Here is a 13,355-nt window from a genome sequence, read left to right as displayed (position 1 = left end):
CCCGCTTGTAAGTTCAATGTATCATTAGTAATGGGTGAAAGCAAATGTTGAATATTATATATGAAGTGTGGGCGTGGGCGTGGGCACGAACCTTGCGGATCAAGGTAATATATTGCCGTGCTGAAATTGATGACTGTATCTACCGACGGCTTGGATTTTGTGGTGTTCACAAGGCACCGTTAATTTTCTTGAAAAACAAGAAAATACATTCTAAAACGTTTTATGCTTAATATGTAGACAAAGTACCTTTTTAGTTGGACAGATATTAATATTGGAAAGTAAATTAAAGTTAAATAAATAGAAGTGGTTCTTGGTGAAAAAAAAAAAATTCAAACAATCAATACCGAAAATTTAAGTTACATGGTTAATATTTGAGAATTTGGTATTGTAACATAAAATAGTAAATAAATTAAATGAGATTTTTTTAAGAAAGAAAACATATACTTCTGAAATTTATTAGAAAACATTAAAGTGTGAAATGGGAATTTACATGTCGCATGGGGACTCTACGTTAGCTTTCTTAGGCTTCAGGTTTCTGCAAATCGTCTGCAACTTTTTCTTTTCTACCATTTATTGACGACGTTTTAAACCATCCATTCCTACTTGTGAATTATTGGTTTCAAGGCGGTTGTGGAAAGCTTTCGCGAATGAATCTGTGTATGTACACATTTCTTACTAAAAAGCTACTTAGACTTTTCTTCAATTAAAAAAAAACCATAATGATTTTTTTTCATGATAGTCTCTAATTACACATCTTTAATGATTTTTTTTCATTTAAATAATAATGCTACATTTTTTTACGATTTATTTATAATAATACTTAAAAATTAATCTAATTTTAGAAATATACTTTGCATGAAAAATTTATCAATCGTATTAAAGTGTATTATTAATAATCAATGAACATAACCACAAAAGCCGTCCCTAATTCTATTAATTCTATTAAATACAGGTTCACCTATACTCATCTTAGTTCCTATTCTTACCGGGCCCGCCTATCACAGCCAAATTATGTTAATGTATTCTCTTGATATGAAAAGATTAAATGGCATCGTAATCCAATTTGCACACGTATTTAGTTCATACATTAAAAACTAGTTACTACCAATAAAACATCAAAATTCCAGAAACCAAACACTGCCTCAGATGTACAAACATGCAACCAGCCAATGCATGACCAAAAATGTGTGCCTAAAATTTGTAGGAAGATAAACTGCTAGTTATAGTTAAAAATAATTAACGCTACTTTAATAAAATAAATTATAACACTTTCTCTTCAAGAACAAGGGCATTGAAGATAAAATGCAGATACCCTCTTCGAATGCACACCAGCACAACCTGCAAAACCCTCCCTTCTTGTAAGAACCGGGAAGTACACGCTTTCTAAATTCAATAACACTAATCTTCGTTTTGACTTTCTTCCTTGACAAGCTTGATCATGTCATCAATTCGTAGGATAGTAATTGCAGCTTCTGTGGCAAACTGAAATAAATAACCAAAAAAAGTTTAGACATAAGATGGAAGCTATTTATTGAAGTCAAAAACTACTAATATTCTAAGTACATACCTGAATAATTTTGACTTTGCTCATTGCAGGCTCAATGACTCCAGCCTCCAAGTTGTTTCTGATTTTCCCTTCAGAAAGGTCCAGACCCATGCTGGGAAAAAAAAAGAACAAAACAGTATCGGTATTTTAATGGAATAGAATAGAAAGCTTATCGAGCACCATTTTTCATCTGTATCTCTCTCAATTGTTACTTTTCTCTAATTTCCGTTGTTAAAACATGCCTTTGTTGGAATAACACTTGAATCTCTATATTATGGATAAAAAATGCACAAACTTATTTTGCCTGTCCAAATCCAACGATAAAATTTACATCTTGTATTTTATCTATTGACCCACAGCGCCCAAATACCAAATAAATGCACATGACATTGCAAAATCATGTCAACAGATTCACGTCAAATGGTCAAGAAACCTACTAGCGGAATTACCATTTTCCAACACACGGGTTCTAAGAAAATACTAATGGTGAGAAATATAACCACAGCAAAGCTAACTCCAAGCTAGAAAGACAAAATACAAAGGAAAGTATATTTAGGCACTAGTAAGCAAATACCTTGATAAATGTTTCTTATCAGCTTTAGTTTGCGCTGAATGGTGGTAGGCCCGTAATTTTGCAACCAGCTCAGTAGCATCCTTAGCAGCATTAACCGAAAGCACCTGTGCCAGTCAAGTGACATCAATATATACATTTGAAAATGGTTGGAAACAGGAACCGATCTATCAAAACTAATTGACACAAAAAAAGCAATTGAAATTAAAAATCATGTCAACTAGTAAATTCTTAAAATGTCCAACAAATAAGAAAGCTCAACTACACTAAAATTACAGAGTAACTACCTAGTGTAGAATTCACATATAACTATATGGTAAAATCTATTTAGTGAACGTTGGATGAAGATCAAACTGTAAATTCTGCCCTACACCCTAGAGATTTGTAATTACCTTTGGAATGATTAACAGAGACTCAGCAAATTCTGCTATAGCCAACTGCTCCCGAGACCCTAAAGTTGTAGCAAGGTACTCCAAATAAACTGACAAAGCTGCTTCAACTGCACCTCCACCAGCTACCACCTGAATTTTATATTTTGAAAAATCAAGCACAAGGCAAACAAAATAGGAAATTTGAAAAACAATATAAAATATATATACAAAACCAGGCTACTAATACACAGGAGAAAATTCACAATCATCAATGAAAAATTTAAGGAGTACCCTTTTTACCATCAAACCCCTAATCACAAATCCTCACTGCCACTGACAGTGATCAAATAGGATTAGTTTCTTATAAATTCAAAAAACCGATTCTGATTTCTAAAAAAATAGTCATGTTTTTTAAGAATTTAAAGAAGGAAGAAAACTAGCTTGTTTGCTACAACAATAAAATTTCTTTTAAAATTTTTTTATGACAAGCTATTCAAAAGTGTTTGTGATTATTTTAAAATTTACTTTTAGCGTCTGATTTCATATTACAAACTTTTAAAGCCAATTCTTTAGTGAAAAAAAGTGATTCTTTTTCAAGAGAATATACAACAAGCAGACACAACCTAAATTCTGACTCTTGACGATTAGAATCTTGTATCTTAAGTGCATTAGTTATAATAGCTTTCATCATCCACATTAATTGACCTTTTAACGGTATCATTCAGCACACAGAATTATGTAACTAAAAATGGGCAGGTGGGTGGAAAAGCTGGGGTATGCTGACAAATTCTGTCTATCAAAGTGCAATCCAAATATTTAAGATGACTCTAGTGATTGGAAAACAAATCATTTTGCATCATTGTATTTAAATGAGCATATTTAAGTGGGGCATATTACTTCTCATCAAGTGTCTCAAAGTCAGACCAAGATATTATTTCTCGTCACTAAGTTACAAGCAAGCATGCAATACCGAAGAACACAACATCATGCTGGATGTGTGGTAGAACCATAACAAGACAAATTATATTACAGCAGTAACAAAGGCTTATCGTGAGGTCAACTTCACTGGAAGAAACCAATTCAAATTATAATATCCTCTGAAAAAATGAATCTAATGTAACATAATTACTTTCAACCAAAGTGAGATTAAAGCCAAAGAAAGCAGGATACCATATTTGATTCAAGAGTTCTCTTGACAATCGACAACGCATCATGCAGAGCTCTATCCATCTCATCAAGCATATGGTCATTTGCACCTCTTAAAATCAAAGATACCTATAGAAGAATCACAGAATTAGGTGATATTGTAAAACATGAAAATTACGACTATTAATACATTTTAATAATAATATTCTGAAAGACAAATATTTGACACATAAGAAATTAATTATCACCAAAAAAAGTCATTTTTCTTGAAAAAGTAGGTGAGAACGACAATGGGTTTCAGAGAATCTGATAATTTAGAATCACGAGAAAAAAATACCGAAAATAAGGAAAAACAAACTTTTTGAATTTTAAAATTAAATTTCAAAATAATAATATATGATGCATTTTCTTTAACTTTTTAAACATATATCGTAATTAAGTGTCTCAATAATGAGATTAAATTTAATTATACGTAAGATAAGAATTTAGTTATTAAGAATTTGTATAAGGGTTTGATATATAAATTTTAGTTATATTTGTCGATTTTGATAAAGGAATAATTCTTAGATGTGTTTCAAATTTTCATAAATAAAATAAAATTATTGAATATAAAAAGTAGATTGATTGTAAGCAAACAATTTATGCAAATAATGGTTAAATTAATTTAATGAATTTAATTGTATACAGATAATAATAAAATACTTTTCAATACTCAAAATTATTAAACTAAATAATATATAATTATCTTCATAGAGAGAAGAGACGTTACGGCTGGAAATACAATTCTTTATAATATATACGATTCTCATAAACCCATGATCACCACGTACTACCGAAAATAAACATCCGTTTTCCTCATAACTTACATATCCACACTTCCTATATTGTTCAAATTCTACATGATAGACAATTTTGTTAACTAGATTCACTTTTGGATCTGATTGACTTTATTCCCTTTTTTCTGGACTCCATGAAGATGACCTTTTCTATCAATAATGCATTGATGCAACTTAATTGTCATTCCAATGAAGAAACTATAACCAGCGCAAAGCAGGTTCACATTTTAATGATACTTCAGAGATCAAAATATGAAAGCCTACTTCAGAGGTTAATAAATTTTATGGATTTTTGTAGCTATGTATTTTATTTCCAGTATTCAATGTTTAAAAAATGTAATTACCCAGTACAACCTGTATGGGCTTGCACACCAATTCTGCGCAATATTTGAGGTTGAACATGGATCTTAAAAAGAGCATCTTAAGAGGTAAGTATACGGATTGTCAATTTTACTTCATTTAATGCTTTATGGAGTTCTTTTAAGCAATTTCCCTATTTTGACCATCAAGGATTCTTGAATCTTTAAATTCCTCGTGCTTTTCTGTCATGAATTTATTTTTGTTGAGAAAGGAGAAAAACTTGAAATAAATCAAATTACTTACTGCACTTGTAGTTTTGGTCCCTTTGATCATAACTACAGCATCATCAGATATTCTTTCCTCAACAACCTCATCAGCAGATCCAAGAAAAGATGGTTCAAATGTTTCCTCTCCTTCCATATCAGCAAATGTGGAGACCTTTGTCAAAAGTAAAAATAAAGTCAGACGGTAGATAAAGGAACTGGTACTGTAAACTTCTATGGAAGACAGTCAATGACTATTAGGGAAATTAATACAAATTGAAACATATAGAATCAAGGATCCTGGTTACTTGAATCTTGCGGCATTTTATTTACTACAAATTCATCCTGTTGATTGCTAATTAAGTGATAATCAGATGTATATAAGAGACCCTCATCCAGCCTAATGACAAAGAATACTTAAGCCTAATGACAGCCCACTCCCTTCAATAAAACAGAGACATCATGGTAACAAAATAAGGTTACTTTCGTTCAACTTAAGCCTCGCATTAATAAGCTGAAAACACTTCATATTTCAGAAAGAAAAAGAGCTTCTTGGGATGACAGGCTTTTAAAAAGCCTAAAGACTCTAGGCTGGTAGAATTCAGAATGATCCATTGTTACAATGATTTGAATCAGACATTCGTTGCATTCTCTCCAACCCATATAAATAGCAACAATTTTATCATCTGGAAAAAATGGGAGATAAAAAGGAAGGAATGGAGCACTATAATATTGACAGTCCATAGTATCAATTATTCAGATTTACAAACTTAAAGTGCAATTAAATCAAGAAATTTAAAATAAACAAAGCCTACCAATGTTGCACCAGTAGCTTTGGCAACGTGACGCATATCCTCTTTCCGTACGCGTCTTACAGCAATTGCCCCAGCCTCAACAAAGTACTGAGACAAAAATTAAATAGTCAGAAAGAAATAGATAAATTCATGACTTTTTGCCATTCATCAGAAGAAAATGTAATTTAAAAACAGTCACAAACTAAAACAGAAGAAAATCAGAAGTCAGTAAGCTAAGTTTAAAGATCCATAGGCATAGAGGTCACAACAAGTTTGGTGTAGCTTCATCATTGGGGCTCTACTAAATATTATTTCATAGTTTTATCATTTCACCATTTCATAGTAAAACTAATAAGGCAAGACATTTACTTCCTTAAAACAGGCCATATTTACTGAAATCACGAAGGGTTCATAACTTGGACCTTGTGTGGTCCTAAGTTTAACCATAGTCAATAAGTGTAATGATATACAACCAGCAAACAAAAATATATGGTAGATAAAAAGAAAAAACAAAGTCAGGAAACCCTCAAAAAAATCCTAGCTTGTTCTGTCAAGAGTCCTTTCGTGTGATGATTCATTTAATTTGTCAATCAAACCCAAATTCTTTGTTATCATTCAAGTGTCGCATAGTCAGTCAGATGTGATATCATCAGCAGAAAGTATTAACAATTACCCTCATCAAACCCAACACTCACCTTGAATTTCCCCCAAATCAATAAATCCCATCAAACACAAAATCTCTAATCACAAAAAACACCCCAACAACCCTAAAATGATCCACATTTATATACTAACAAACCTGCTCCTCGGGAATATAATATTTTCAATTCCCTTCATTTCTGCCTGTATATGATCTAAAAGCCCAACTTGTAATTTTGATCAAATCCTAATTCCTTATGGATACAGATTTAATTTTACACTTACAACATACAATACATTAATATATTTAGATTGGACATATATAGACAGTAAAGGGAAACATATGGAAGGATGGTATATTCCTCCCCCTATTATTCTACAAAACAGAGTATGAGAGAAGGGATAAAGACATGAACATTTCCCTACCTCCAAGAGTGAAAAAGAAAGGAAATATAGTGTATTTTCATTTATCAATTAATAGTACAAGGAGTAGCTGCTCAACATTCAACATTAATCCAAAAATGTGTGCACACACACAGGCTCTACAAATGTCAGTCTTCACCGTTCAGAAAGAGGGTAATTTTAGTTTACTAGCAACATTACTCAACAATTTGGTATTACACAGTGAGGCAGATCATTCAATCCTTTATCATCACTCGAGTGTTGGATGTGTCTATTTGATAGTATATGTTGATGACATCATTCTTACAAGCAATGACAATCATGGCATCTCCTAAATGAAATAACATCTCTGTCACCATTTTTAGACCATTTTTAGACCTTGGATATTTCTTGGGTATTGAGGTGACACAATCCACCGATGGTATCATTATATCTCAAAGAAAGTACGCATTGGATATTTTAGAGGTAACTGAGTTGATGAATCCAAAATTTGTCGACATACCCACAGACCTAATACCAAACTCTTACCAAATCAAGCAGAGCCTATGTCAGATCCTGAACAGTATATAAGATTAGTTGGGAAATTGAATTATCTTCCAGTTATTTGTCTTGACATTTCCTTTGCAATTAGTGTGGTAAACCAATTTCTTAATTTATCATGTGAAGATCATTGGAATGTACTAATCCATATATTAAAGTACATCTGGAAAAGGATTGTTATACAATTCCATTAATCATATAAGAGTTGTTTGTTGTTCAGATGTTGATTGGGCAAAATCTCCTTTTTGATAGAAGATTTACTACTTCCAAATGTTGTGTCTCAGTCAGTGGTAACGTGATTTCTTGAAAAAGCAAGAAACAAGCTGTTGTAACAAGATATAGTACAGAAGCATAATATATAACTATGGCCTCAACCACTTGTTAACTTGTTTGGCTTAAACAATTGCTTAAAGAGTTACAATTTGGAGATGTTACTCAAATGACACTTATATATGATAATCATACTACTTTTCATATTAGTTCTAATCTTGTATTTCATGAGAGGACCAAACACATTGAGATTGATTGTCATTTCATTCGAGAAAAGAATGTATCTTGAGACATCAAGACTGAGTGAGTTAACTCAAGTGATCAGTTAGCAGATATCTTTACTAAGTATTTACGAGAATTGAGAATTAATTATATTTGTAACAAACTTAATACATACAATTTATATGCACCAACTTGAAGAAAAATGTTAGATATCTTAAATTGATAGATATCTTAGATATATTATCTGTATAATTTATCTTCAGTTATTTATCTTCTATTACTTTGTTATTATTTTTTGGTTTGTATTATGGGCTTAGCCCATATTTCCTTCATTATAAATAAAGTACATATGTGTATTTTCTAAACAAGAGAGATTAATCTCATAGATATTTTTACTAAGTATTTTCGAGAATCAAGAACTAATTATATTTGTAACAAACTTAATACATACTATTTATATGCACCAACTTGAAGAAAAATGTTAGATATCTTAAATTGGTAGATATGTTACCTATATTATCTTTATATTTTATCTTCACTTATTTATCTTCTATTACTTTGTTATTATTTTTTTGTTTGTATTTTGGGCTTAGCCCATATTTCCTTCATTATAAAAAAAAAGTACCATATGTGTATTTTCTACACAAGAGAGATTAATCTCATATAGAGTTTTTTACTATATTTAATGCACTTAAACCAGATCATAGTGCTGGACTAATAGCCTGCATCCTATTGGATCTCAGGAAGCATAATGCATACAAGGGTCAAAACAATGATATGTTAAGTTGTCAAAAGATATAATACAGAAAGATGAAGTCAAACATATTCTCCGACAGCCTAAATTTAAGATTTTAAACAAATCATCTTGCTTGAAGAAAAATACCATTAAAAGAGTACCATAAAGAAGCATACCTTAAGTGCCATGTCATCAATTCCTTTAGTAGTCAGAACAACATTAGCTCCCGCTTTCAATAGCTTTTCAATCCGTTCCTTAGTCATATCAGCCTCTCTGCAGTTACAAAAATGGCAATTTGTTAAAATGTACTATAGATATTACTTTATCTTACAAGATGATATGAATAAAGAATTATCCCAAGCCAGGAAAGAGTGAATTCCTACATTGAAACTTAACATAATAAGGTGGATTGCACAATTAGATCAATATTTATCATAAGAACTACACAAACTAACGGATAACCATAATATTTATATTATTTAGCAAAAACACTTGAGAGCCTTTGGATTGACTTCATGCCTGTCATCCAAAATTCTATGTCTACTTTATTACTTTCAATAAGATAATAAATTTATTCTCATATCTAAAGAAAATGAATCCAGTAAGGTTGGGTATCGTAGTATTAGAAGCCATATGATCATACTAACAGTACCTTTGACGAATTTTCTCTAGCTCCCTAGGATCAGTAACTAAAACTTGAACACCCAATTGCATTTTTGTCTTCTGTAGATTGAAATCAAGACACGCAATTTTTGCAGGGGCAACCCTAAGAGGCATTCCTTGTGCAGCACGGCCAGTATTTAGAGCATAACCATTCATCAGAAAACTGTCTCTAGCACTTTTTCCATGGGCTTTCAAGATATTGATTCCCTGGAACATGAGTCACAAAATAAACAAGGAATTAAATCAATTCAAATCCAACATACCACTAAAAACTGGCATCTTTCGTCAAGGAAAATAACTGAAAAAGAGAAATTCTACTACCAACCTTAATTGGGTACTTAACTTCACCTCGAGCATTGGTCATCTTAACAGATTGCACAGCATCTACAACCTGTGTAAATTGCACATACAAGTCAACTTCAAAACATAAAAAATAATTTCTAATACCTACAGTCATCAGAAGAAAAACAAACATCGGAAGAAAAACTTGTCCTAAAATAGTAGTTAGCACTGTTTCACAACTAAGCAATAACTTCAGAACGATAAGCCTACATATGATTAACATAACCTCTTTCAAAATCCACAGGGACCATAGCCCCAAAATTCAAACTGCATTAGGGTTAAATTCAACACATGAATCACATACATATTCCAATAATAACCCGCCACCCCAAATATATTAAAACTCAAGAAAACATATTTAACTACAAAACTTCCATGACACCCACAGTTTGAAAAAATGCTTTCTGGTTAACATCGCAATCATTTTGATTGATTCCATAACTCTCGTGATAACAATAATAAAGCTTTTATTTCAGTTTCATGTGAAAATACTTAATATTGTCGAGCCAAATATAGTCAACAACAGACAATTTTATACATGAAATCAAGAAAATATTTCACCTCCTATCCTCCCAAAGCGGGAATGAAGTGTAAAATTTGGTAAAAAAAAACTAGGATGTTTTACTAAAAACAGATTTTAAAATGAGATGAGGATTGAAAGAATATAGCTTAACCAATATCAAGTTCAACTACTATTCCAACTACAAATTGGTTCGTGAAGCAGAAAAATGCATATGAGCTTTACACAATTGGATATGAACTAGATTTTGCATAAGAAGCAGGGTGTGCATTAATCGGGTGAAATAAACCCCCAACATTCAATATAAAATCATTGCAATCACAAACATACCAAATTAGCAAAGAAGTCACTATCACCAGCAATCAACTTTGAGGACATACTGGTCTTGGCACAGTTAATAAGTGAATCCTTTCCAAGCTTTTCAACCTACAGGTAAAGAGAACAATCTGCCTGAGTAACACATTATACACAACAATTTGCAGATGCATTGATATTGGTACATAAAATGACTATGAAAGTAAGCTTATGAAAAAAATAACACAGAGAACCAATAGAACAGATGCTTACTATCATCCTCACTGCCCAAACTTTTTATGCTGATGCAAAATCGAATACAGGAAGCATAAGCATAAATTTTTTATACGTGTGATATTATGGGCAATGGATTAGTTAAGAAAATCAAATCATAAGAACACCTAATGAGTGGAATGCAACTCAGAATTCTCTACACATCCATGATGTAAAACGGTTATAAGAGAACCCATTATGGAACTAACGTTATTGGTTTTCAGTTAAACTAACAATAACACCTATCAACGATCTTAGAAGAAAGAGATTACATCGTCATCTTGGAACATACAAATTGTGATTAACATCTTCAAACATACAAAAAATTAAAAAGGTCAGGAACATCTTACCTTGACAGACAGTTTTTCTTCTACATATTTACAGGCCTCCCGCATAGCAAGCTATCCAGAATAATCAACATAAAGAAAAGTTAAATAATGCAAGCTCCCCATTCATAACTGTTGCTACAAAGTTCAAAAAAACAATCGGCAATCAATTAAGTTCAAGAAATGAAAAGACACTTACTCTATATCCACTGATGATCGAGGTAGGATGAATCTTGTTCCTGACAAGATCATTTGCCCTCTGCAGAAAAATAACACTCGTTAGTTACATCCATTGCGTCCGAGACAAACACAACTCAAACAGAGTAGCAAAAAGAGATCGTCGCAGTTACTTTGAGAAGTTCAGCGGCTACAATGACGACAGAGGTAGTACCATCTCCTACTTCCCTGTCTTGAAGCTCGGCAAGTTCCACCAAAACCTAAAAAAACCACACACATGAGTAACCGCGAAGAAACGAGAAATAAAAATGCAAAGAAAAATCGTTTTCTCGTTCACCTTGGCAGCAGGATGCTCCACTTCCAACATCTTGAGAATCGTAGCACCGTCGTTGGTGATTGTGACGTCGCCAATGTCGTCGACGAGCATCTGAAAAAAGCGCGTAGTGAATCGAGTCAAACATTGCCAACTTTATGTAAGATCTAACTACAGAGAGAGAGAGAGAGAGAGACTACCTTGTCGAGACCAACGGGACCTAACGAGCTTTTGACGATGTTGGCAACGGCTTGGCACGCTACCACTGCGTTACCGGACAAATGGACAAACGATGTTAGAAATGGTTGCTTCGTTATTCGTCGTGGAAGACGAATAATATAACCAGAAAGATAGAGATGGAAACGGTACCGTTTTGTGTGCGAACGTCTTGGCCGGACTGTCGCTCGCCGGCGATGTCAGGGGTTTGTGCAACAACCGCCATTGGAGGGAGTATGTGTGTGCAGTCTAGGGCTTCACTCGCTAACTCACTCTTCGTAGGGGCAAAGGGTTTTGGTTTTTTCAACTTCGCCCTTCTTTAACCTTCTTCTTCTCTTTTTATGCTATTATACATCATTATTTTCATTTTGGTTTTATATTTTACTCTTTGAATTGTTTTTTAATTGTTATTTAGAAAAAATAGTCTCTCTACTCAAATGTGATATACCTTATTGACATTAAAATTAATATTTTAAAAAATAAACATGTTATAAAGTGTATGATAGTCATAATGTAAAATTAAAGTAGAGTTTTATTATTTATTTAGTTTCCATAGTTAAACAAATATTATTTTTATCCTATAAAAAAAGTATATTTTAGTGTTATATATATATATATATATATATATATATTATTTTAATATATTTTAGTCTCTGAGAAAAACTATTAAAACAAAATAGAAAAAATATTAAAACAAAATAGTGTAGAGATTAAAAAGTGAAATTTGTATAACTATAAAGATTAAAAGAGTAATTAATTCTTAAATAAGTTATTATTTCCAATTCTTTAGCAAACTTTAGTAGTCTTTTATATAAATAAATTAGGGTTTGTTAATTTTCGTAAAATGATTTTTCAGTTAGTACATTTTAGGAAAGTGTACCAAATTTTAGGTTATAAAATATCTCTATCTGAAAAAAAAAACATACTTTAAATATAAGAATACTTTAATAATTTTAAAATTTAATTTAAATAAAAAATAAAAAAAGGTAGTTATTTATTAATTGTTTTTTAAATAAAAAATAAAAAGAAAGATAGTTATTTTTAATTATAATATTTTTAAATAGATATAATTTTTATAGTTACGTTGGATCAAGTATGGGTTTATAGAATCCGGATGAGTTTATAGAACCTGTATGGGTTTATAGAACTCGTATGAGTTAAAAAAACAAGTACCTTTTATTTTATTTTTTATTTTAAAAAACAACTATCTTTTTAAAAATATATAATAAAAGCTAATAACTTACCAATCAGAACTTTTCCTAACTACTTTTTATTTTTTTATTTTATATTAAAATTTAAAATTATTAAAGTACGATTTCAAGTTGATTTTTTTTAACAGAGACATTTTTATAATTTACATTTTGCTAAAATCTACCAACTGAAAAACTCCAATACGTAAATTAGCAAACCCCACAAATTAAACTTCCAATTTGTATTACATGGATTTAAAATATAAATTTAAAAAAAAAAATCTAAATCGTAAAGGTTGAAAGCAAAATTACGAAAGATATGTTTTAAAATAAGTTTGTACGTAACAATTTCACTCTTTTTTGTTTATTAATATGGAAAATGCTGATAGAAACGACGTAAAGAAT

General features: G+C 31.4%; 1 protein-coding gene across 1 annotated transcript; it reads right to left on the bottom strand.

The window, feature by feature from the left end:
- Positions 1–1,031: 1,031 nt before the first annotated feature.
- On the bottom strand, positions 1,032–11,986 carry LOC106769236 (T-complex protein 1 subunit alpha). The gene is made up of 17 exons (XM_014654765.2): positions 11,914–11,986; positions 11,745–11,809; positions 11,569–11,658; positions 11,405–11,491; positions 11,254–11,313; positions 11,079–11,129; positions 10,492–10,587; positions 9,625–9,690; positions 9,289–9,506; positions 8,813–8,909; positions 5,849–5,935; positions 5,074–5,208; positions 3,659–3,763; positions 2,510–2,638; positions 2,121–2,224; positions 1,568–1,658; positions 1,032–1,482 (listed from the first exon to the last, which is right to left on the bottom strand). Exons 1-17 carry the CDS (start codon positions 11,984–11,986, stop codon positions 1,399–1,401), a joined length of 1,638 nt encoding a protein of 545 aa, XP_014510251.1. The 3' UTR covers positions 1,032–1,398.
- Between the last annotated feature and the right edge of the window lie 1,369 nt (positions 11,987–13,355).

The sequence above is a fragment of the Vigna radiata genome, chromosome 7 (assembly GCF_000741045.1).
Source record: "Vigna radiata var. radiata cultivar VC1973A chromosome 7, Vradiata_ver6, whole genome shotgun sequence".
Taxonomy (NCBI): domain Eukaryota; kingdom Viridiplantae; phylum Streptophyta; class Magnoliopsida; order Fabales; family Fabaceae; genus Vigna; species Vigna radiata.
The sequence above is the reverse complement of the archived record's forward strand: the minus strand, read 5'-3'. Positions and strand labels throughout refer to the sequence as shown.